At 39.0% G+C, this 26,907-nt stretch overlaps 2 protein-coding genes across 7 annotated transcripts in view; one reads left to right on the forward strand and one right to left on the reverse strand.

Moving 5' to 3' along the window:
* The window catches only part of DRAM2 (DNA damage regulated autophagy modulator 2), a 38,373-nt gene extending 21,821 nt beyond the window's left edge, over positions 1–16,552 (forward strand). For all 6 annotated transcript variants that reach the window (XM_049880103.1, XM_049880104.1, XM_049880106.1 and 3 more), the window contains 4 exons: positions 10,104–10,281; positions 10,795–10,877; positions 12,144–12,236; positions 12,778–16,552. In XM_049880103.1, coding sequence (XP_049736060.1) covers positions 10,104–10,281; positions 10,795–10,877; positions 12,144–12,236; positions 12,778–12,885 — 462 coding nt within the window. In that variant the 3' untranslated portion in view covers positions 12,886–16,552. The remainder of the gene's footprint in view (positions 1–10,103; positions 10,282–10,794; positions 10,878–12,143; positions 12,237–12,777) is intronic.
* The window catches only part of RBM15 (RNA binding motif protein 15), a 1,133,685-nt gene that overhangs the window by 7,646 nt on the left and 1,099,132 nt on the right, over positions 1–26,907 (reverse strand). The gene's annotated exons all lie outside the window — the stretch shown is intronic.

Genomic DNA, 26,907 nt, shown 5'->3' on the forward strand with positions numbered 1-26,907 from the left:
ATCTCTTTGGGTAGAATTGTCATTTTCATAATGTTGAGTCTACCTATCTGTGAGCATGGTATGTTTTTCCATTTATGTAGATCCCTTTTGGTTTCTTGCAGTATGGTTTTGTAGTTTTCTTTGTATAGGTTTTTATATCCCAGGTTAGATTTATTCCAAAGTATTTTATTTTTTTAGGGGCTATTATAAATGGTATTGTTTTCCTGATTTCCTTTTCATCGTTCTCTTTATTGGTGTACAGGAATCCAACTGATTTTTTTATGTTTATCTTGTATCCAGCTACTCTACTGAATCTTTCTGTTAGTTCCAGTAGTTTTTTCGTGCAGTCTTTTGGGTTTTCTATGTGTAGTATCATATCATCTGCAAATAGGGAGAATTTAACTTCTTCATTACCAATTTAGATGCCCTTTATTTCTGTTCTTGCCTTATTGCTCTAGCTAGGACTTCCAACACAATGCTAAATAGGTGGCGATAAAGGGCATCCTCGTTCCTGCTCTCAAGGAGAATGTTTTCGGCCTCTCCCCATTAAGAATGATGTTGGCCGTTTGTGTTGCATATATGCCCTTTATTATATTGAGAAATTTTCTTTTTATACCTATTTAGAGTTTTTATCAGGAATGTTTGTTGGACTTTGTCGAATGCTTTTTCTGCATCGATTGAGATGATCACGCGATTCTTTTCTTTCTCTTTATTTATATGGTGGATTACGTTGATTGATCTTCTAATGTCGAGCCGTCCTTGCTATATCTGGTATGAGTCCTACTTGGTCATGGTGTATTATTTTTTTTGGTATGCCATTGAATTCCATTGGCTAGAAGTTTGTTGAGAATTTTTTCATCTATATTCATGAGAGATATTGGTATGTAATTTTCTTTTTTGTGTGTGGTTTCTTTGCCTGGTTTTGGTATCAGGGTTATGCTGGCTTCATAGAATGAATTTTAAAGTATCCCATCCTTTCTTATATTCTGAAATAATTTGAGTAGTACTGGTGTGAGATCTCTGAATGTTTGATAGAAACTTTCAGTGAAGCCATCTGGGCCTGGACTTTCTTTTAGTGGGAGGTTTTTGTATTACCTTTCAATCTCTTATCTTGTTATGGGTCTGTTCATATTTTTTACCTCAGTTTGTGCTACTTTAGTTTGGTAGCGTGTTTCTAAAAATTGTCCATGTTCTCTAGGTTTTCAAATTTGTTGGATTATGGCTTTTTATAGTACTTTGTTTTGATCCTTTTTATTTCAGTTGGGTCTGTTGTAATTTCTCCCATTTCATTTCTTATTTGGGCTATGTGCTTCCTCTCCTGTTTTTCTTTTGTCAGTTTGGCCAGTGGTTTGTCAAGATTTTGTTGATCCTTTCGAAGAACCAACTTTTGGTTTTGTTGATTGTGTCTATTATTTTTCTGTTCTCTATTTCCTTTTTTTGCTTTGCCCTTTATTATTTCCTTTCTTCTGGTGGCTGTGGGCTTCTATTGCTGTTCTCTTTCTGTATGTTTGAGTTGTGTAGGTAACATTTTGATTTTGTCCTTTTCTTCTGTTCTGATGTTTGTGTCCGCAGCTATAAATTGACTTCTTAGCACCTGCTTCCTGTGTCCCAGAGGTTTTGGTATGATGTGTTTTCATTCTCATTTGATTCTAGGAATTTTTTGATTCCCTCTTTGATTTGTTTTATTACTCAGCGATTTTTTACCAAAACCAAAACTCATTGCCATCACGTCACTTCCAGCTTATAGTGACCCTACCCCATTACCCCATTGTGTTGAGTTGATTCCGAGTCATAGTGACCCTATAGACAGAGTAGAACTGCCCCATAGCATTTCTAAGGAAAACCTGATGAATTTGAACTGCAGACCTTTTGGTTAGCAGCCATAGGTCTTAAGCACTGCACTACCAGTGTTTCCTATAGCAACCCTAAAGGTGTTATTCAGTTTTATGGTGTTGTAACCAGAGAAGATAGATGGTATTGTGTCAGTGTTTTGGATTTTGTTGAGGGTTGCTTCGTGGCCTAAGTTGTGGTCCATTTTGGAGAAAGTTCCATGTGCGTTGGAAAAGAAAGTATACTTTGCTGCTTTTGGGAGGAGTGTTCTACGTATGTCTGTGCAGTCAGGTTCATTGATTGTAGCCTGTAGATCTTTTGTATCTTTGTTGAATTTCTTTCTAGATGTTCCGTCCTCTACCGAGAGTGATATGTTGAAGTCTCCTACTATTATTGTAACACTGTCGGTTTTTCTTTTCAGTGCTGTTAGAGTTTGTTTTATGTATTTTGGAACCCTGTCACTGGGTGCATAGATATTTATTATGGTTATGTCCTCATGGTGGATTGTCCCTTTAATCATTATATAATGTCTTTCCTTGTCTTTGATGGTGAATTTTGTTTTAATGTCTATTTAATCTGAGATTAGTATTGCACTTCGGCTCTTTTTTCATTGCTGTTTGCTTCATAGTTTTTCCATCCTTTGATTTTTAATATATTTATGTCTTTGTTTCTAAGTATGTCTCTTGTAGACAGCACATTGATGGGTTCTTTTTTTTTAGTCTGTTCTGTCACTCCCTGCCTCTTTATGGTTGTATTGAATTCATTTATGTTCAGCGTGATTATTGATAGATAGATGTGAGTTTACTGCTGTCATTTTTTAGTGCCCTTTTTTTTGTGGTGCTGATTTTTTCTCTGTTCCTCTTACCTTCCTGAGCTAAATTATATTTGTTTGTGAATTTTTTTTGTTTCTTTCATTTTTGTAGATTTTGTGTGTACTGAGACTTTGTTTTTCTTCTTTACTTTGATGTGTAGGTTTGTTAACTTTCTTTGTGGTTAGATTGAAATTTACCCCATCTTCCTGAGTTTAAACCAGCCTATTATTACTTGATAATGCCTTGACTTCCTCTCCATTTGAAAGTTCTGTACCTATGCTATTTATTTTCTCTTAGTGTTCTTACATGGTTATCATTTACAGATTGACCTTTCTAGTTCCCTGTTGTAAATCTTTTAGTTTTGTTACATCCATTAGAGTTCATTACTTATGTTGGCTTCTGGCTGATGCTGTTGTCTAATGTTGTTGGTTCTCTGACTGACGGTCTCTCTTTAATTATTCTTACAAGTTTGGTTTGGTTTTTACAAAGCCCCTTAATTTCTGTTTGTCTGGAAATGTCCTAATTTGCCATTGTATTTGAGAGAGAGTTTTGCAGGCTATATTATTCTTGGTTGACAGTTTTTTCTTTCGAAGTTTTGTGTATGTCATCTCATTGCCTTGCTTGCACGGTTTCTGCCGAGTAATTGGAGTTTAGTCTTATTGTTTCCCCTTTGTATGTGACTTTTTATTTTTCTTGAGCTGCCCTCAGAATTCTTTCTTTGCCTTTGTTTTTGGCAGGTGTGATTATAATATGCCTTGGTGACTTTCTTTTGGGTTCTGTGCTGTTTGGATTTCGTTGAGATTCTCGCATGGGCACCTTTTCGTCTTTCATGATATTAGGGAACTTTTCGGTCAGCAAATCTTCAGTGGTCCACTCTGTGTTTTTCATTTTCTCCCCGTATTCTGGAACTCTTATCAAATGCAGTTTTTTTCTCTTGATTGTATCCTGCATTGCTCTCAGATTTTCTTCATTTTTCTTCATTCTTTTCTCTGATTTTTCCTGAAACAAAATGGTATCCAAGTAATTGTCTTCGGTTTCATTGATCTAGTTTTTCATTGTTTCAAATTTGCTCCTAAAATGTTCTTTTGTACTGTCCATTTCTGAAATTTTGTTGACTTCTTGATTTTTAATTGCAGTTTTCTTTTTGTGATTTCTAGTTGCTTATTTATTTTGACGATTTTGTTCCTGTATTATTTTTCTGAATTCTGAATGCTTTGTCTGTGTTTTCCCTGATTTTATCTGTATTTTCCATGGTTTTGTCTATTTTTTCCTTCAGCTCTTTCTAATCTCTTGGGGACCCCTGAATATTAGACTTTTGAATTTCCTGTCAGGTAGTTCCAGTGCCTTTTCTTCTAATGGAAGTTCATCTGGTATTTTGTTTTGGTCACTTACTGGAGCCATCCTGTCCTTTTTTTTTTTTTAACTGTGTTTTGATATTATCTGCTGCCTTTGGGACATTTAGGAATTATTTTCTTTGTTTATTGATTGTAGATTTGTTTTTTTTTTTTTTTTTTGTCCTTTTTAAAACTTTATTTGGTTATGTCTGGGCAGGCGGGCTGGCATGTTTTGTTGCTTGCTTTTCTGTGGGCATGATAATTCTCACCACCTTGTACAGGTGGGCAGGAAGGGTCACTCAGCAATGGTGCAGTTGGGCAGGTCCAGTGGCAGGTGAGGCTCAGGGATGGGTCGTTTGTGGCACCACTAGGTCCAGCAGGGTGAGGCCAAGGAGGAGTGTGGGGCGGGGTCCCAGAATTCACTCCTGTGGTGTTTGGGGACATGGAGCTCCACATGCAGTGCAGATAGGCAGGAGGTAAAGGAGATGATGTGATGTGTGTAGCTAAGTGGTTACGAGAAAGTAGGGAGAGAAACAGGACTGAAAAAACAGCACAAAAAAGAAGGAAAATAAAAGTAAATAAAATGTCTACGTGGTGAGACTATGCACGTTGGGGTGGGGCAGACTTGGAGAGACCATGTGCTGGTGGTTCTCTAGCTGAGTAATATGGCTCAGCCTGTTGAGAAGGGGTGTGGGTGGCGCACGGTGCTAGGTGGGTGGGAGATAGGAAAGGAAAGATGGGAGAGAAAGTGAAGCAACAAAAACAACAACAGCAGCAACAAGAAAATATGGAGATGAGGTTGCCAGCTGTTGGGGTGGGGTAGAATCTGGGTAGCAGTGAGCTGGTGTCTCTTTCCCTGGGTGGCGCAGCTGCCACATTCCCTCAGGAAGGGGTGGAGGCAGCCCAGAGCCTAGGTGGGAGGGAGAAGGAAAAGGGAGAAGGGGAAAGATAAAGAAAAATAAAAAATATGACACCGAGGGAGCTGTCCTGTGTGGCATTGCAGATCTGGGGAGGCCATGTGCCAGTTATTCTCTAGCCGAGTGGCGCAGCACAGCCTGTATAGAAGAGGGGACAGCAAACGGGACTAGGTGGACGGAAGAAACAAAAAGAAGGCAGACAAAAAGAAACAAAAAGAACAAAGCAAACAAAGTAAAATGGCATTGTTCTGCGGGAGCCAGCCAGTGAGGGTAGTGCATCCTGGAAAGACTGTCGGTGTCTCTCTAGCTGAGTGGTATGGCACGGCCCTTTGAGAAGGCACATGGGGCTATGTGGGCAGGAGACAGGAAAGAAGGAAGGTAGAGAGAGAGAAGAAACAACGGCAACAAAATATGGCACTAAGGGACCTGGCAGGTGAGAACAGCACAGACTTAGGGAGGCTGTATGCTGGTTGCCCTTTAGCTAAGCAGTGTGGCACAGTCCATCTAAAAGGGACAAGGATGGCACAGGGGTTAGCTGGGCAGGAGAAATAAAAAGGAAGGAAGGGGTAGTGGGAGAAGAAACAAAAACAGAACAAAATAATATGGTGCTGAAGGAGCTGACCTGTGGGGTGGCACGGACCCAGGGAGGCCGTATACCATTGGCTCTCAGTCTGAGTGGTACAACACAGCCTGTCAAGAAGGGGCAGGGGCAGCATATTCGGTGAGGTGGGTGGGAGAAAGGAAAAGAAGGGAGGGAGGGAGAGAGAGAAGAAACAGAAAAAATAATGGTGCTGAGGGAACCTGCTGGTGGGCGAGGCACGGAATCAGGGAGGCCATGCTGTTGGCGCTCTAGCTAAGCAGTTCAGTGCAGCCCGTCAAGAAGGGACAGAGACAGCATACAGGGCTAGATGGGCAGGAGAAAGGAAAGGAAGGAAGGCGGCGGGGAGAGAGAGAGAGAGAAGAAACAAAAAAGCCAAGAAAACAGTAATAAAAAATGTAAAAATAGCACTAGGGGAACCAGCCTTTGGGGGTGGGGCAGACCTGGGAAGCAGTAAGCTGATGTCTCTCTGGCCAAGTGACCGTGGCCTGTTGGAAAACAGTGGAGACCGTGTAAGGAAAGAAGAGTGGGGAGTGGGAAAGCATGTATCCCTGGTTACCAGGTGCTCTGTCTCTTGTTGGGAGCTCTGTGAAGTTGCCTTTCTGTACTCCCTGTCTGCTTTTCCTGGTGGTTGAAGTCCAAGATGGCAAATCCATACCATGTTAGTTGGTAGGGGACCTCCACTCCGTAGCTCTCCTTGTTCTGTGTTCTCTGTTAGTTTCTTATTCCATTTGGTGCCTGATCAAGTTCTTTATTCCTTCATTTGATGCCTAGGGTTCCAGGATTGATGTTTGTATCGGTTTTACTTAGTTTTTTGGGTCTTTTCTGCAGAGGGACGGCATGGTGCTTCTGTCTATAGAGTTATGTTCCCTAGTTAAATCTCCAGTTGTCCTTGGAACCATTTAACATTATCATCATGTGTATGCTAAAAATGAATCCCAAAGTTACCGCCATATTTTTCCTACCCCCCTACCAAAAAAAAAAAACCAAACCCATTGCTGCCGAGTTGATTCGACTCATAGTGACCCTATAGGACAGAGTAGAACTGCCCCATAGGGTTTCCAAGGCAGTAATCTTTATGGAAGCACACTGCCACATCTTTCTTCTGTGGGGTGGCTAGTGTGTTCTAATCGATGACCTCTTTGTTAACAGCTGAGCACTTAACCACTGTGCCAGCGGCGATGGCATTTTTTATGCTACTTACATTAACAATTGGTACATTTACACAACCCAGTAAATTTCTATCCTGATAGCATGTACCCAAGTTGTCTTCTATCTTTATTTCACTTATCTGCTAAGACTGTTTGTAATTATATACTTAGTTGTTTTATTTTCAGCTTTCATTCCAGTTTGCCTTCACCACAGGAGTCCCATTGCTTTTTTTTGAATCAGATTACTTTGTCTTTCTTGATTGCATCTCTTTTCTTGAAGTTTTGGAATGTCCTCTTCATCTTTCTTTCATGGATGGCCTCATTTCTGGGCCCTGTCTATAAAGCAGACCCTGTAGCATAACCCCAGTATCAAATAGTTCTCCTTTCTTTCTAAATGTAAACATTTACTCATTTATTTAAAGTAGTGGGTGCATTGCCTCTTCGTCTCCGTCCTTCCTTTCTCTTCTAGAGACAAACTTCAGTTGATTCATATAGAATGAATTGTGAACAAACTAGGTCTATAAATGTGCTGTAGTTATAGGGTTTGACTTAGAAGAGAGGCTAGCACTGTGTTTTAAATAGAGTAAGAACTTAGTGGTTTTACCTCTTAAATATTTTGTGATTGCATCTGCATCTGTCCATTTCCCTCTGTACCATCTCCTTCTTAGCCAATGAGATTTCATCATCTCTCATCTGGATTACTGCCAGAGCCTCCTCAGTGGTTTCTCTGTAATCACGCTTACATCCTTCTAATCATTTCTTCATAGTGCAGCCAAAGTGATCTTTTGGAAGTAAATATGCCTGTCACTTTCCCTGCACCCCTGCTTAAAGCTGTACAGGTCCAAAGTTGCATGAAAAGATATAATCAAGAGAGGAAAAAAAATTGATAAACTGCTAAACTGCATAATTAGCTCAGTGGTCTTATATGATCTGGCTGCTGTTTGCCTCTGCAGCCTCGTTCTGCATCATTCTCCTTCCTGATGTCTCTGTTGTACGTACACTGGCTATTTGTTGTTGTTTGTTTCTTCAATAGGATGAGCTAATGTAACTCCATTTCATATGCTGTCTCCTCTTGGACATGCTTCATCCCCCAAGCCTAAATCTTTAAGATGGCATGCAGACTATACTTCCTCAGGGAAGTCTTTTCTGTGAGCATTACTCCAGTATATTTCAGATTTTCTTTTTTGTGTTCTCCAAGCCTCTAAAAATGTAGTACCCACCTCTGTCGAGTTGATTCCGAGTCATAGCGACCCTATAGGACAGAGTAGAACGACTCCAAAGAGTTTATTTAGTTTATTAGCGTAACGAAGGAACTGGTAGATAGTACAAATGAATTCAAAAAGAGAAGTCAAAGTACCACACGTTTATGGTTGATGAGGGATTTTGGGATTAATTTACAAATGGATGTAAAATTAGCATCAGTATCCACAGGGTGATAATCATTAAGTTACACTTCTGTCTCTACACATAACTTCTATCATTACAGAATTTTTCTCTCTAAAATGGCTTGGTCAAAGGGGCGCACCAATAGAATTGGAATCCTCAGAGGCTCTGTTCTTATTTCAGGCTTTTATACTTCTTCCTACAATTTCTAAAATGACGAAGTTAAATTCATTCATTGGATGTACTGCTGGATAAAACCACTGTTTTTTTATACCTCTGTTTCAGTTTTAAAAATATAGTAAATGCTCTCTCTTTATTCTTTATTTTTGCTTTCTAATCATAGAATTTTGTTAATGGAACTGTGTACAGGCCACAGTGGGAATTGATCAGACTGTATCTATATTTAGCTCGACCAAGATATATGAGAATACCTTTAAAGGAAAAGATTCTCCCTTGTGCCCCCAGCCCTAAAATAGTTGTTTTTATTTTTGCCTGTATCTTTCCTGCCTTTATCCGTATGCATAGAGAAATTCACACAACTTTGAATGAAGATATTATAATTTTGTGGTAGGTTTTGTGGATACTGAATATTTGTTTTTGTCTCTTTTTTAACCCATAGTAGTAGCAACAGTGGATTTTTTTTCCCCTTTCCAATAGTTATTGCTAATTACCAAAAACAAAAACCAAACCCATTGCCTTCAAGTCAAATTCCAACTTATAGCGACACTGTAAAACAGAGTAGAACTGCCTGGTAGGATTTCCAAGGCTGTAATCTTTACAGAGGAAACCCTGGTGGTGTAGTGGTTAAGTGCTACAGCTGCTAACCAAAAGGTTGACAGTTCAAATCTACCAGGTGCTCCTCGGAAACTCTATGGGGCAGTTCTACTCTGACCTTATAGGGTCGATATGAGTTGGAATCGACTCTACAGCGATGTGAATCTTTACGGAAGCAGACTGCCACATCTTTCTCCCATGTAGCAGCCGGTGGGTTTGAACTGCGGACCTTTCAGTTCACACCTGAGCACTTTAACTGTTGTGCCACCAGGGCTCCTTCCCAACAGGGCTCCTTTCTGTTGCCGATTACTATACCCCAAACCTATAGAAGTAGTCCTTCTCTCCAAAAAGAAACCAACACCATTGGAAAACAAACTGTAATTTTTTACCCCTACATACTAGAAACCCCGTGTAACCTTGAACTAAGAAAATTGGACTCAGAACTAGCAGTAGTGTTTGTAAATTAGCACAGCGGATTATAAAAGGAGGGAACCAAACCCTAACCTTTCTCGTTACTTTAGTCATTGAGAACCCTCTGGGCTAAGAGCTGTATAGTACCTTCTCAACCAAGTGAAATACAGTGATTGAACAGAAAATCTTTATATGTGGAATTTTTAGAGAGCTGCTGTTGCCACTTACAAGCAGAAGCTATATTTAATATTAAAAAGTAAAATGTAAATGGATACTGACAAGAGTAAGGTAAAGGAGAAAAAAATTATAATTTATTATAATCCCTTACTGTATAGTTTATCAGAAACCTGTCAGACTAGAGCCATAGGGAGAGCGTTTTAATTTCTTGAGTCTTTATATTTACATTGTAACTCACTACCCCCAGCGCTCCTGGCCATGCTAATCCCTCTTAGCTTGAGCTGTTTACTTTTTATAACTCTTATCACCACCTAGCATACTATGTAGTTTACTTATTTTTTACATTTATTATTTATTGTTTGTGCTCTCTCACTAAACTCGTAAGTGAGCAGGAGTTTTGGTTTCATTCACCAGTGCTTATGCATCCAAGGACTTAGAACAATGCCTGGCACATAACAGGCACCTAGTAAGTATTTTACTAAATGAGTAAAAGAATAAATGAGTATGTGCTATCAATTTTCAGTAGTGGCATATGAAATAGTTTGGTTTTACTGTAATCCTCAGATTTATACTGAGTATTATGACAGAAAATTATTTCAGGAAGTGATTTATTTGTAGAATCTGCAGAGCTTCTCCACTCAATGAATGCCCTGTTGAAATCTTTGACTTGTGCTTTTACGTGGTATGTTGTCAGTGTGTTCTGAGTTTCATTTATTTATTCATTCTTTCTATTTCAGAAAACAACCCTTTTTCTCGCACATGTAAGTGGAGCTGTGCTCACCTTTGGTCTGGGCTCATTATATATGTTTGTCCAGACTATCCTTTCCTACCAAATGCAGCCCAGAATTCATGGCAAGCAAGTCTTCTGGATCAGACTCCTGGTGGTTATCTGGTGTGCGGTCAGTGCGTTTAGCAGTATCCTTTGCTGTAAAAATGTGGCTACACTTGGAAGAGAATGGAATAACAAAATTAAAGTGGGCACTCTTGGCACATTGCAAGCAGCCTTTTTGTGGGAGCGATTCTTGGGTTGCTAATCCTAAATTAAAGGGTCTGAAATACAGAATTCAAATTGTACCTAGAACCTTAGTAACTAAGCCAGGAACAAAGATAATATTCAGCTTGAGCATACTCACTTCAAAGAAATGAAGGATGAGTTAATGCCCTATCCAGCAGAGCTTATAATAGAATTGCTAATTTACTGAGCAGAGAGGAGGGAGTTGACTATGAGAACCATCTTATAGTGATCCTCTGGTCATATTTTTAATTTTACAAGTGCTTACAATATTAAGTGTGTGAGAAAATTGGTTTGGACCTTTGCAACAAATGTATGAGGAATCATTCTGGACCTTTGAAGTGATCTTTTGTTTTGAGTCTAATTTAAATTTACAGGTCATCTCTGAGATTTTTCCGTAACTTATTTCTTTATAGTGCTGACTTGCTCATCCCTTTTGTACAGTGGCAATTTTGGCACTGATATAGTACAGAAACTCCATTGGAACCCTGAGGAAAAAGTAAGAACTTAGTGTCTATACAACGTTGTGTTAAAGATGACTATTGCAATGGATTTTGATTTATTTTTCATTTCAAACTCGCAATGCAACTTTTTCAGTAGAATTTCAGTTGTATATTGGGATTATTTTCTAGACATTATAGAGTTTATTTAGAACCATCCATATTCTCCTGTCACCTGTGATTCTTGGACATTTTCAAGGCATGAAGAGAATTGTGATGACCAAGAATTTTTTCAGAAATTCACCCTTCTAAATTGGATATGGAGCCCTGGTGGCACGGTGGTTAACAGCTTGGCCGCTAACCAAAACGTCAGCAGTTTAAATCCACCAGCCACTCCTTGGAAACCCTATGGGGGCAGTTCTACTCTGTTCTATAGGGTTGCTATGAGTTGGAACCTACTCGACAGCACGTAACAACAAATGTGGATATAGTCTACAGTCTGTCCAGCTAAGACCTTTTATCATTAGAATACTCATTTTCTACGTTGAAAAGTTGTCTTCTCCCACTTTTTGTTACCTGGAATTTTATAAAAGACTGCATTTGGGTTCTGGAAACCCTGGTGGCATAGTGGTTAAGAGCTACTGCTGCCAACCAAAAGGTCGGCAAGTTCGAATCTACCAGGCACTCATTGGAAACTGTATGAGGCAGTCCTACTCCGTCCTATAGGGTTGTGATGAGTTGGAATCAACTCGACAGCAATGGGTTTGGTTTTTTTTGGTTCCAATGTAGAGGATATCTGAATGGAAATAACATCTTTGATTCTGAGAATAAAAGAGGAGGGACAGATATTAAAATGAGTTCATCTATTTTCGCTAACCACTCAGTGGCATTCTATTTTAAATCAACTTTTAAGAATCGGCTCTGAATAGGACATGTTTGTGAGGATGAATGAATGAAATGATTTACTAGGTTCTTCTAATTATAAATCCATGTATTTAATATTCTAAAAATAGCAGTTACTAAGTTTATCATGAGCATAATTAGTCTTTTAATGGTATCTTACGAACATAGTGGCTTTGGGAAAGGCAATAGCTCCTTGATTGTAGAATAGGAACTCTTCTGTTTCATCTTAGTTACTCAAATGCAAATTTTATTTACTCTAGATGAAACCAATACAGCTCTTAACACTTAGGAGGATTTTCCTCTTCCCTTTAATTCTTCAGTTATGTTGAATAAATAGTTGACTTTTTTTACTTGAGAGAAATTGTACATCATTAGAATGAAATTTACAGAATTATTATTTTTTTTCCCCTGTATCACTCAAGGGTTATGTGCTTCACATGATAACTACTGCAGCAGAATGGTCCATGTCATTTTCCTTCGTTGGCTTTTTTCTGACTTATATTCGTGATTTTCAGGTAAGAAAACACAGAATTAGATTTATGCAGTCAGTTCTCCCTCAGGTGGAGCAAGAAGGAAATCTCCAACCTTTTTCAAAAATCAGTTTTGTTTAAAATTTGGTACCATGAGCAGTGATTCCAGAAGAGTAATCTCTCAGGTGAATTATTTCTGTTTTTGAGAGAAGCAGTGAGTTGCTAGAAAGGTTCAGCCTTGAAAATAGGATTGTGAAACAATTAATTTGGAGAAATTCTTTCACAGATTTTCATCAGTCCTTTCTACATTTCTATAAGTTTTCCTCATATTTATTGTTTGCTGATTCTTAATGGAAGCCAAGGAAAAACAAGGAACTTTTTGAATCAGAAAAAGCTGGTGTTCCCAGAACAATTGGTACTAGAGAGGAAGGGGATACCTTTGACCGTACAACAGCTGTCTCACGCATGTTTCCTGTTAGAATTGATTTACATTCCTAATTACAAAAGATAGTCTACAGAACACAATTAAGATATGGTCTGTCTTCAAGAGGCAAGCTTCTATGTATAATTTTCTTTTCTGTTGCAGAAAATTTCTTTACGGGTGGAAGCCAATTTACAAGGATTAACACTGTATGACACTGTTCCTTGCCCAGTTAACAATGAACGAACACGACTACTTTCCAGAGACTTATGATGAAAAGGATAAAATCTTTCTGTGATGATTATGATTCTCAGGGATTGGGGAAACATTCACAAACGCCACTTACTCTGCTGTGTTATTTTCAACCAATTAATCAAGGCTGACAGTGACATTTATGAATACTGATAATCAAGAGACATGAAATAAGCCATTTGATAAGTTATTTTAAAGGATATCATCAAGAGGACCATTTAAAACATTTATGCCTATGCTTTTTTATCCCAGAAAATAAAATCAAAGGACTACAACATTGTAGTTTTCTACTTAATTGAAGAGAAACAACCAGAAGGACATCAAGCAGGCTGCAAAACCCAGCATTTCACATTCTGTAAATCATTATAAAGCATGTTTTGTCTGGAGCACATATATCAGAGACATTTTCCAGGACCTGCAGTAATCAGCATTGGTAACTCCTTTAAAATTGGGTTTTGAAGCAACAGCTATGTCATATTAATTATATTTCTTTATCAGCACAGTCTGGAACTCTGTGGATTTGAAAACTTCTTTAGTATAAAAATAGTGAAGACTATATTTCTAGGTTCTTTACTTCCCCAGAAATCATAGAATACATGTTTTATAGTGTTTTTTATATTTTTGCTCTGGAATCCACCTATAAAGGGAAGCAGACCGGAACTCACATGAGCTCATTCTTTGCATAAGCTTTGTACAAGAGGTTCTAGCTCGTCTGTCACACATGCTTGCAATAGGTTCATGAAGTGTAGTCTCTAGTATGAGATTTTAATCATCAATGAAGGAGATGTAGCTATAGGTAAAAGATTTATTCCAATCATAGGTTACACGAAATAAGGATTCGTATTCATAAACACAACCGAGAAGTTTGTGAATAACAGCAGATAGAGCAATATCAAACAAAAGTCACCTCGAACTGCAATCAAGTGCTTCTTAGGTTTTCCTTCACTGCGAATTATAGTTACTTTAAAAAAAAAAAAAAAAACTTGTAGAGGTAGTCTTAAATGTGCAATTTTTGAGCCTTTTTAAGGGAATTGATTTTTATAGGCTCTAAATTCTAAAGAACAAACTCAGCAGTTGAGAAAAACTAGGTTCAAAATAATTATGATGAATTCATCTACCAAAACAATATTCTCTGGTCGTGGAAGTGGCTGGATAGATTTTACTTAAATCCTTGGCTGTGCAAGCAAAGAATTCTTTACAGATCCCTGATAAGATTGAAAAGAAGAAAATGCTCATCTAGAAGGTGCTTACTGGCAAACTGGTTTGCAAAAGAATCTTCCAAAAAGATTAACAGGGTTCGTCTTTTTTAGAAGAGATGGGTCTGTGACCAAAAGAAAAAGTGGCAAGGGCAAGTGTAAAGTGTATGAGGGAACAATTTAAGGAAAAATGCTTAAATAATGGAACTTGAGTTCTCAATTATGAGTAAATTGTTGATATAGGAGTTAGTAATATTTCTGAATACATTCTAGACTAATAAGATAGAAAACAGGATAAAATAAATGTTGTTTACTTACATCAAAAGACAGTGAACATATGGGAGATATTTCACTAAACAATGGTAGATTGAATGGTTCATCACTTAATGTCCCCAAAAATCATGGTGCAGCCACACCTGTGAAACAGCATTTAGTCCCGATTGCTGTGTATCAAGAAAGCTGTAACTGAAGCTGTGAAGGACCACAGTATGGTGGGGAAGTGAAATATTCCTCAGCCTGTAAAGACTGATGACTGAGAGGAAAATACAATCAAAGTACATAATATTGTAAGTTACGTGTGGGAAAGGAGGTGTAGGGATGAGCATGAATTAGTTTATCCATTCCAGAATATTAGTCTTAGAGATATACACTAGCACAGTGAAGAAATTCTTTTTAAGACAAAAAAAATGCTACTTTGATAGTATTTGAATTCATTTAGTTAACTTTTACCCTCAGAAATAATACAGACTGAAAATATTCATAGGTTCAAGAAGCGGTAGATACCAGTAAAAACCAGTTGTCAAGTCAACTCATGGTGACTGCATGTGTAGAGCAGAACTGTGCCCCACTCCAGCTGATTGTTGGGAAGTAGATCAACAGGCCTTTCTTCCAAGGTATCTCTGGGTGGACTCAAACCTCCAGCCTTTCTCTTAGCAGCTGATCATGTTAACCATTTGCACCACCCAGGGACTCCAAGAAGTAAGATAGCTACTCATAATAAGTTAAAGAGAAATTTGGAATGTGTGTTCATCCGTTACCTAAGGCTAAAGTAGTGGAAGATAGCCATGCCCTCCCTCAGGTTGTGCCTTTCTTCCAGCATCAGATACAGAAGCTCTGATGGACTGATAAGGCATTTCTAATTCAATCAGCATTTTTGTGTTGAATGTTTACCTTTTAGAATAAGAGGTCTTAAACTATCAAAATTCTCAGATACTGCTATCTGCTAATGAAAAACTCATTTCCTTTTTGTCCTGGGTACACAGGAAGAAACTCTGTTTTTATTCACTCCCATTAGTAAGATTATACTGTAGATTCCTAGAATGATATCTCATGTTGTAAATGCTCAATAAATTTGTGAGAAAGATACCTTTTCTTATCTCTTCTGTAGTACCCAGTACAGACTCAGTGCAAAATCAAAGTTGAATAAATATCAGCTTATTAGTGCCTTTGTATGTCTCATGCTGTTCATCTTGCTTCTTAACTAGCCAGGGTGCTGGTTTTAGAAAAAATGTATTTACGTATTAGGAAGGTAAGAATATAGAACAGACCTAAGACAAAGGTAAAATCTTTTTGAGGCGTTCTAGGTCTTAACAATGTAAGCAACTGTGTACTCCAAAGGGCTTGGTAATATGACAGAGTTCAACTGAGGCACAGAAAGCTGAGGGCATGAGTAGATTATAAAGAGAATGCTCCACCCACACCAAAACCCACTGCTGTCCTGTTGATTCCAACTCATAGTGCCCCTCTAGCACAAAGAACTGCCCTATAGGGTTTCTAAGTTTGTAAATCCTCATGGAAGGAGACTGCCACATCTTTCTCCTGCAGAACAGTTGGCGGGTTCAAATTGCCAACCTTTTCATTAGCAGCTGAGTGCTTAACCACTGTGCCAACAGGGCTCCTTCAGAATGCTACCAACCAAAAACAAAACCTGTTGCCGTCTAGTCAATTCCAACTAACTGAACCTATAGGACAGAGTAGAACTGCCAAGGAGCACCTCGCGGATTTGAACTGCTGACCTTTTGCTTAGCAGTCGAGCTCTTAACGACTGCACTACCAGGGCTAAAATACGCAATTAGGATGTTGTACAAGAAATACCTCATTGTTTGGAAAGCTGGCAGCTCAGCTAAAAAGCATAGAGGTTTTACTAGAATTTTGCCAATGCTTAGGTCACAAGCCTGTTGAAAAGAAATCCTGATCATTCACTCAAAATAGTTGAAGCCAGTGATAAAGTTAATCAAACTAAAGCTGCAAAAAGGCCACCTCCAGCTCAGCTACTACAGATCAGATTAATTCACCCTTCCATTCAGGAGCCTGACAAAGAAAGAGGTGTACTCTTTTCTGGCAAACTATTATTTACTGTGATCCATACTGTTTTTTGGTACAAAATGTTCACATACAGAAGAGTCAACAGAAGGAAATTCAGGAAATGACTCAGATTTTGGAATCATCAGACTGATAACTATGATAAATATGCTGAAGCATCAAATTGAAAACATGCATAAAGAGATGGAAAATTTCAGCAGAGAAATGGAAACTACTAGGAACAAGAAAAATCTGGAATATGATTTATGAATGCACATAGAGGAGAACAGTAAGTTTTAAGGCAGGCCAATTGAAAGTACACAAACTGAAAGACAGGAAAAAAGAATGAAAAAAGCAAATAGAATCTCTGATCTGAAAGCAAAATCAAATGACCTAACATTCTTGTAATTGAAGTCCCAGAGGAAGGTAGAATGATACAAAAGAAATCTTTGATGAGATAATGACTGAGAACTTTTCTGCAATTGGTGATGGACATGAATACATGAACAATAGTGAAAATAACAAACTCAAAAGTTTTTTTTATAATTGAAATTGAGAAAACACCTAGCAAGACTGATCAAGTAAAAAAGAGAAAGCAAAATTTAACATCAAGAATGAAAAAGTACTGAGACCAGAAGAACTAGTTGGTGCCCGGCCACAATTGATGACTGCCCTGACAGGGAGCACAACAGAGAGCCCCTGAGGGAGCAGGAGATCAGTGGGATGCAGACCCCAAATTCTCACAAAAAGACCATACTTAATGGTCTGACTGAGACTAGAGGAATCCCGGCAGTCATGGTCCCCAAACCTCCTGTTGGCCCAGGACAGGAATCATTCCCGAAGGCAACTCATCAGACATGAAAGGGACTGGACAGTGGGTAGGAGAGAGATGCTGATGAAGAGTGAGCTATTTGTATCAGGTGGACACTTGAGACTGTGTTGGCATCGCCTGTCTGGAGGGGGGATGGGAGGATAGAGAGAGTTGGAAGCTGGCAAAAATGTCATGAAAGGAGAGACTGGAACGGCTGACTTATTAGGGGGAGAGCAAGTGGGAGCACGGAGTAGGGTGTATATGAACTTATATGTGACAGTTTGACTTGATTTGTAAACGTTCACTTGAAGCTAAATAAAAGTTAAAAGAAACTTTAGATGAAAATATTTTCAATAATAACCATTAACCATATTTTTAAAGAACTTCAGATGTAACATAATAATCTTGAGCTATGATGCCATGTAGTCAGGATATATCAAGAACATTCTAAGATTATGAAGTCTCTATATACCTGAATAGTAATTCTTCAACTAATCCATTGGCTTTGATGTTGCTAGATTCTAAAAATAAAGTTTCAACCAAGTCAGCAATCATTTGCTACGTAACATGAGACAAAACACAAGAGGGAATACTAACATAGAAATTTTAACCCAAAGAGAATCAGGCGCTTCTCTTGATTTTAACAACATGTTCCATGTAATTTACATCATGTTAAATAAACCTTTTTTAGCACTCTTTCTTTTATAAAAAATTTTCTTTTCAAACTTGTCAGAAGTTTATCACAAGTGATTTAGGAAATAGTACTGTAGTTATTACACCCTGTCCTTGAGCATACAGAATGTGACCCAGCTGGACTCACAAGGACACAGCAACTGGGCCCGGAGGTATAAAGACAATAGAATAATCTTGGAAATATCTTTTAGGGAAACTTTCACGTAAGCCAGAACACAAAAGACTTTCCACTGTTATCTTTTTCTATTAACATTTAGTGAACAGAAATTTGTTGGACCAATGAAGACCCTCCTGACTCATTACTGAAACCTGTACCAATGATCTTGAAGAAAGACAATTCAAAATGTATGGTGACAGTTTATAGCCAATCTTTGAAAAAGAGAAGCTTTCAAATGGCTTTGCCCATTTGTAATGTTAATATATACCGATGATTCTGCAACCTTCCTTGGACTCAGACAGACGTGGCTGTGGCAGCATACTTGTCTGTTTTCCCATTCCTGTTTATTATGTAATATTCTCTAGACTCAGACAGACATGTCTAGAGAATATTACATAATATTCTCTAGCATGCTTGTCCATTTTCCCATTCTTGTTTATTCTGTAATATGCCTTGGACTAGGGCAGACATGGTTGTGGCAACATGCTTGTCCATTTCCCCACTTTTGTCTCCTCTGTAATACTCTTTGGACTCTAGGCAGACATGGCTGTGAAACGTGTTTGCCCGTTTTCCCATTCTTGCTTACTCTGTAATATTTACTTGGACTCGGGCAGACATAGCTCTGGCAACATGTTTGTCCGCTTCTCAACTTTTGTCTTTTTGAATATACGCTGAATAACACTTTATTTTTGCTTTACTAAACTTTGAGATGTTTTTTCCCCCTACAACACAAGTTATCAAGAAACAATTGTTATTTAACCAAAGATCTTAAAATAAAAACCTTAGTTTTTTTCTTTTTCCCTAAAAAAAAACAAAAAAAAGAAAGAAAAAGTAATCTTCGTGTCAATAAATTCAACAACTTAAATGGAATGGACAAATGCCTGTGAAAAATCAACTTATAAATGATGCTAGAAGTAGAAACTTCAAAAAAAAAAAAGCCCCATATTTATTAAAGTGTTGAATTTGTAATTAAAAAAAGAAAAACTGCCGCAAAGAAAACTATAGGCCCTGGTCGTGAAGGATCAATCAAATATTAGGTTAAAATTAGTATTAAACTCTACACAAACTTTGAAAAGGTAAAAAACAATTTCCAACTTCTCGTATAAGACCAGTGTAATCCCAATAACAAAACTTGACAAAGATGTTACAAGGAAATAAAAATAACCCTCATAAGTATGAATGCAAAAATACTTAATAAAATATTAGGAAATAGAACTCAGCAATATATAAAAAAGGATGACTTATCATGACCAAGTAGAGTTTATCCCGGCAATATAATTTACCAAATTCACACAATGGAGGAGAACCACATGAATATATGAAAAGATACATATAAGTAATTTGACAAAATGGACACATTTATGATAAAAACTCCCAGCAAACCAGGAATAGAAGACATTTCTTCCATTTCTTAAAGGATATCTATGAAAATCCAACAGCTAATATAAATACTGATTTAAATATTAAATTCCCCCACGTGTATGTTGTACTGTGGGGCTTGCATGTTGCTGTGATGCTGGAAGCTATGCCACCAGTATTCAGATACCAGCAGAGTCACCCATGGAGGACAGGTTTCAGCTGAGCTTCCAGACTAAGACAGACTAGGAAGAAGGACCCGGCAGTCTACTTCTGAAAAGCATTAGCCAGTGAAAACCTTATGAATAGCAGCAGAACATTGTCTGATATAGTGCTGAAAGATGAGCCCCCCAGGTTGGAAGGCACTCAGAAGATGACTAGGGAAGAGCTGCTTCCTCAAAGTATAGTCAACCTTAATGATGTGGATGGAGTAAAACGTTCATGACCTTCATTTGCTGATGTGGCATGACTCAAAATGAGAAGAAACAGCTACAAACATCCACTAATAATCAGAACCTGGAATGCATGAAGTATGAATCTAGAAAAATTGGAAATTGTCAAAAATGGAATGGAATGCATAAACATCGATATCCTAGGCATTAGTGAGCTGAAATGGACTGGTATTGGTCATTTTGAATCAGACAATCATACGGTCTACTACGCTGGAAATGACAGCTTGAAGAGGAATGGTGTTGCATTCATCGTCAAAAAGAACGTTTCAAGATCTATCTTGAAGTACAACGCTGTCAGTGATAGGATAATGTCCATACGCCTACAAGGAAGACCAGTTAATAGGACTATTATTCAAATTTACCCACCAACCACTAGGGCCAAAGATGAAGAAATAGAAGATTTTTATCAGCTGCTGCAGTCTGAAATTGATCGAACATGCAATCAAGATGCATTGATAATTACTGGTGATTGGAATGCAAAAGCTGGAAATGAAGGATCAGTAGTTGGAAAATATGGCCTTGGTGCTAGAAACAATGCCAGAGATTGAATGATAGAATTTTGCAAGACCAACGACTTCTTCATTGCATTGGGTAAATCTGCTGCAAAGGACCTCTTTGAAGTGTTGAAGAGCAAAGATGTCATCCTGAAGGCTAAAGTGCGCCTGATCCAAGCCATGGTGTTTTGAGTTGCATCATATGCATGTGAAAGCTGGACAATGAATAAGGAAGACTGAAGAACAATTGACGCCTTTGAATTGTGGTGTTGGTGAAGAATATTGAATATACCATGGACTGCCAAAAGAACAAATGGATCTGTCTTGGAAGAAGTGCAGCCAGAATGCTCCTTAGAGGCAAGGATGGTGAGACTGTGTCTTACATACTTGGGACACGTCAGGAGGGATCAGTACCTGGAGAAGGACATCATGCTTGGCAGAGTACAGGGTCAGCAGAAAATAGAAAGACCTTCAACATGGTGGATTGACACAGTGGCTGCAACAATGAGCTCAAGCATAGCACCGATCGTGAGGATGGCGCAGGACCGGGCAGTGTTTCGTTCTGTTGTGCATAGGGTTGCTATGAGTTGGAACCGACTCAATGGCACCTAATGACAACAACATTAAATTATTTTTCCCTAAGATTGGAAAAAAGGCAGAGATACCTGTTCTCATCACCTCTGTAAAACATTGTAATAGAAGTCTTAGCCAGAACAGAAGGGCAAGAAAAAAATTTAAATGCTTAAATTCATAGAAAGTTAGGTCTTATTCATGGATTAGAAGAATCAATATTAAGATATTCTATCTGCTAAGGATCTATACATTAAATGTAAACTATCAAAACTCCAGCATAAATTTTTGAATAAATAAGCTGATTCTAAAATTCAGAAATTCAAGGAATCTAGAATACCCGAAACAATCTAACTGCCTGATTTCAAGATGTATTATAATGTTAAATAAAAACAGTGTAATATTGCAATATAGACAAATAGACCAGTGGCACATAATAGAGAATCCTGAAACAGATACATGCATGCATAGTCAATTCATTTTTCAACCATAGAGTTGAGACAATTCAGTGAGAAAAGGAAAGTATTTTCAACGAATGATGCTGTTACAACAGGACATGCATATAGCGGAAAAACAAGGAAACCCAACCCCTATCTCACTGCTCTACAAAATTTTGAGATGCATCGTGGATCTGAAGTAAAGAGCCTAAACCATAAATCTTCTAGAAGAAAATCTAGACTATATTTCTGACCCTGAGGAAGATAAAGTTTTCTTAAGCAGACACACAAAAGAAAAAGATGATAAACAGGACTTTACAAAAATTAAAGATTTCTGCTCATCAAAAGATACACTTCAGAATATAAACAGCCAAACCAGTACTCATAGTACCTATCTCTTACAGAGAGGACTTGTAATATATAAAGAATTGCAACTAATAAAGATAAACAATTTTAAAAAATGGACAAAGGACTTGAACAGGTATTTCACAAAAGAAGATACGCAAATGGACAGATTGCACATAAAAAGATGTGCAACATCAGAGTAATGGAAATGCTGCAACGAGATACCACTACATACCCACTAACCAAAACCAAATCCATTGCCATCGAGTCAATTCTGACTCATAATGACCCTATAGGACAGAGTACAACTGCCACGTAGGGTTTCCAAGGCTGTAAACCTTTACGGAAGCAGACTGCCACGTCTTTCTCCCTCAGAGCTGTTGGTGGGTTTGAACTGGCCTTTCAGTTAGCAGCTGGGTCCTTAACCACTGCACCACCAGGGCTCCCACATACCCACTACTATGGCTATAATCAAAAAGACTGACTGAACACAAAATGTTGATGAAAATGAGGAGCACCTGGAACTCTTATGTTGCTGTTGAACCAAATTTGAAGAACTGTTCAACAGTTTCTCATAAAAATAAGCATACATCTACTCAGTGACCCTGCAAAAACCATTCACGGGAATTTACCTAAAAGAAATGAAAACATTTCCACAAAAAGACTAACAAAACTGTTCACAGCAGCCATATTCATTATAGCCCTAATTTGGCAATAATCCTAACTTCAATCAATAAGAGAATGGATAAACAAGTTGAGGTATTTATGCAATAGCTTACTACTTGACAATAGAAAGAAATGAACTACATATATGCACAACATGGATGAATTACAGAAGCATTGTATTGAGCAAAAGACACTATACACACAAATACATACTCTATGTTTATATTTTAGCATAAGAACAGGCAAAACAAGGGTTATAGAAGTCATACACTGGTTCCTTCATGGGAGGAATTGACTGGAAAGGAGCATGGAGGACCTTTCTGGGGATGTTCAAATATTCTCCATCTTGAATAGAATGTGGGTAACACGTATATACAGTTGTCAGCTCATCATAGTAAACAATATCTGTTGTTGTTGCTTTGCAAGTGGTTAAGGCATTTGGCTGCTAACTCAACTATTGGAGGTTTGAGTCTATGCAGAGATGCCTCAGAAGAAAGGCCTGGGAATCTACTTACAAAAAATCAGCCATTGAAAACTCAAATGAGCACTGTTCTACTTGGACACAACATGGGGTTGCCATGAGTTGGAGTCAACGCAAAAGGAACTGATTTTGTTTTTTGTTAAGTTTGCAAATATTGTCTCGTACGGTCTCTTCCAAAAGTTTCAGAGTTTTAGCTTTTATTAGGTCTGTCTCTGTTTAGAATGCATTTTTTGTATTCTGTGAAATAAGAGTGCATGGTAATTTTTTCTTTACAATTAGCCATTTGTTCCCGCACAGGAGAGAGTTGGGGATCTCAGTGCCTGTGCCTGAAAAGCTCCTCAGTCAGGACAAGATTGAGGACAAGGACCTTCTTCCAGAGCCAACAGAGAGAGAAAGCCTTCCCCTGGAGCTGACGCATTGAATTTGGACTCTTAGCCTACTTTACTGTGAGGAAATTAATTTCTCTTTGTTAATGCCATCCACTTGTGCTATTTCTGTTATGGAAGCATTAGATGGCTAAGGCAACACCTGTACTTACTTTTTCACTTATACTTGCTCCAAAATTGGATCATGAGAGAAACGGAAAATACCAAAAAGACAAATGGAAATTCTAGAGATGAGAAATAAAACATTTGGAATGAAAATTCTACTGAATGGGCATAAATGTAGATTAGACACTGCAGAAAAATAATAAGAAAGATTAGTGAACTTGAAAGCATAGCAATAGAAACTATCCAAACTGAAGCACAGAGAAAAAATGCTGAAATAACCAGTCTCAGTGACTTCTGGTGTAATATCAAGCATTCTAATATAAGTACAATTGTAGTCACAGAAGGAGAGGAGTTAGGGGAGAGAAGTTGTTAAATAAGAGGCAATAATTTTCTAATATTGTTAAAGCAATAAATTCAGAGACCCAAGAATCTCAAACCTAAGTAGGATATTTAGTACTAAAACTGTACTATGGCATATGTTGCTGTGATGCTGGAAGCTATGCCACCAGTATTCAAATACCAGCAGAATCACCCATGGTTGCAGTGGAGCTTCCAAACTAATACACACTAGGAAGAAGGACCTGGCAGTCTACTTCTGAAAAAAATTGACCAGTGAAAAACTTATGAATAGTAGCGGAACATTGTCTTATATAGTGCCAGAAGATGAGCCACTCAGGTTGGAAGGCGCTCAAAAGATCACTGGAGAAGAGCTGCCTCCTCAAAGTAGAGTCAACCTTAATGATGTGGATGGAGGCAAGCTTTTGGAACCCTCATTTGCTGATGTGGCATGACTCAAAATGTGAAGAAACAACTGCAGACATCCATTAATAATTGGAACGTGGAATTTACAAAGTATCCCACTGCCATTGAGTTGATTCCGTTATGAATCTGGGAAAATTGGAAATCTTCAAAAATGAAATGGAATACATAAACATCGATATCCTAGGCATTAACCCCATTGCCATCAAGTCAGTTCTGACTCATAGTGACCCTATACTATAGGACACAGTAGAACTGCCCCATAGGGTTTCCAAGGAGCGGGTGGTGGATTTGAACTGCTGATCTTTTGGTTAGCAACTATAGCTCTTAGCCACTGCACCACCAGGGCTCTATCCTAGGAATTAGTGAGCTGAAACGGACTGGTATTAGCCATTTTGAATTGGACAGTCATATGGTCTGTTATGCTGGGAATGACAGAGAAGAATGGTGTTGCACTCATCATCAAAAAGAACATTTCAGGATCTATCCTGAGGTACAGTGCTGTCAGTGATAGAATAATATCCATATGCCTGCAAGGAAGACCAGTTAATACAAGTGTTATCCAAATCTATACACCAACCATTAAGGCTACAGATGAGAAAATTGAAGATTTTTACCAACTTCTGCAGTCTGAAATGGATCGAACATGCAATCAGGATGCATTGATAATTACTGGTAATTGGAATGAGAAAGTTGGAAACAAAGATGAAGGATTGGTAGTTGGAAAATATGGCCTTGGTGATAGAAATGATGCTGGGGATCACATGATAGAATTTTGCAAGACCAGTGACTTCTTCACTGTAAATACCTTTTTTCAACAACATAAATGGTGACTATACACATGGACCTCACCAGATCCAATACATAGAAATCAAATTCACTACATCTATGGAAAGAGATAATGGAAATGCTCACTATCATAAGTCAGAACAAGACCAGGGGCCATCAATTGCTCATATGCAAGTTCAAGTTGAAGAAAAGTAGAACAAGTCCATGAGAGCCAAAGTATGGCCTTGAGTATATCCCACCTGAATTTAGAGACCATCTCAAGAATAGATTTGACACATCAAACCCTAATGACTGAAGGCCAGATGAGTTGTGCAGTGACATCAAGGAGATCATACATGAAAAAAGCAAGAGGTCATTAAAAAGACAGGAAAGAAAGAAAATATAAAAATGGATGTCGGGACAGCGGGGGCAAGATGGCAGACTAGGTGGACACTACCGCGGATCCCTCTTCCAACAAAGACTCGGAAAAACAAGTGAATCGATCACATACATAACAATCTACGAACTCTGAACAACAAACACAGACTTAGAGACGGAGAATGAACAAATACGGGCAGACAGCGATCGATTTCAGAACCAGGAGCCAGCGTACCAGGCAGGTGACCTTCGGAGCCCAATCTGGGGCTGAGCCCAGGGGGGCAGAAGGCACAGACAAGGGGCCCAGCCCTACCCCCCGAACTCATTCCGGGAGGGAGCCTAGCCTGTTGACGCGGGCGGCGTAGTGGCACAGCCAGAGGGAGAAGCACCCGGGAGGCAGTGACTGATCTTGGAGCGGGGAGAGCAGCGTCCCAGCCAGGGAACCGTCCCGCCGGGAGTTTGGTGGGAAGCGGGCGTGGCGCGAGCGTGGGGATAAGCTATATTTCCCTAAAGCGACACGGGGGAGGGGGGCCCAGACGTTCGTGCGGGCAACGCCCGCCCAGTTCGCGCATGCGGCGCGGAGCACCGGAGGAAGAAGTCCCCGGGAGGAAGTGACCGGTCTCAGAGCGGGGAGAGCAGCGTCCCAGCCGGGGAGCCGTCCCCCTGGGATTTTGGCGGGTGCGGGCGGGGCGTGAGCACGGGGACCAGTTATATTCGTCAGAATTGACCCCGGGGGATGGCCCAGCCGTTCGTGCGGGCGACGCCCACCCAGTTTGCGCGAGCGGCGTGACACACCGGAGGGAGAAGTCCCCGGGAGGAAGTGACTGGTCTTGGAGCGGGGAGTGCAGCATCCCAGCTGGGGAGCCGTCCCGCCTGGATTTTGGCAGGCGCGGGTGGAGCGTGAACGTGGGGATCAGCTCTATATTCTGAGGTGCTACACTCCTAGCTCTCTGATCCCTCCCCCCCCCTCCCCAGGCGGCTTCATTAACATCCGAATACCCTGGGCCAGAGGGAGAATTCAGATAGGGATCTGACTGCATTTTTTTTAGCTGATTACCTGGAAAAACTAGTTTCCCAGTGATGGCTTGGAGACAGCAGTCCATATCAAACCACATAAAGAAACAGACCATGACAGCTTCTCCAACCCCCCAAACAAAAGAATCAAAATCTTTCCCAAATGAAGATACAATCCTGGAATTATCAGATACAGAATATAAAAAACTAATTTACAGAATGCTTAAAGACATCACAAATGAAATTAGGCTAACTGCAGAAAAAGCCAAGGAACACACCGATAAAACTGTTGAAGAACTCAAAAAGATTATTCAAGAACATACTGGAAAAATTAATAAGTTGCAAGAATCCATAGAGAGACAGCATGTAGAAATCCAAAAGATTAACAATAAAATTACAGAATTAGACAACGCAGTAGGAAGTCAGAGGAGCAGACTCGAGCAATTACAATGTAGACTGGGACATCTGGAGGACCAGGGTATCAACACCAACATAGCTGAAAAAAAATCAGATAAAAGAATTAAAAAAAATGAAGAAACCCTAAGAATCATGTGGGACTCTATCAAGAAGGATAACTTGCGAGTGATTGGAGTCCCAGAACAGGGAGGGGGGACAGAAAACACAGAGAAAATAGTTGAAGAACTCCTGACACAAAACTTTCCTGACATCATGAA

The sequence above is a fragment of the Elephas maximus genome, chromosome 3, assembly GCF_024166365.1.
Source record: "Elephas maximus indicus isolate mEleMax1 chromosome 3, mEleMax1 primary haplotype, whole genome shotgun sequence".
Lineage (NCBI taxonomy): Eukaryota > Metazoa > Chordata > Mammalia > Proboscidea > Elephantidae > Elephas > Elephas maximus.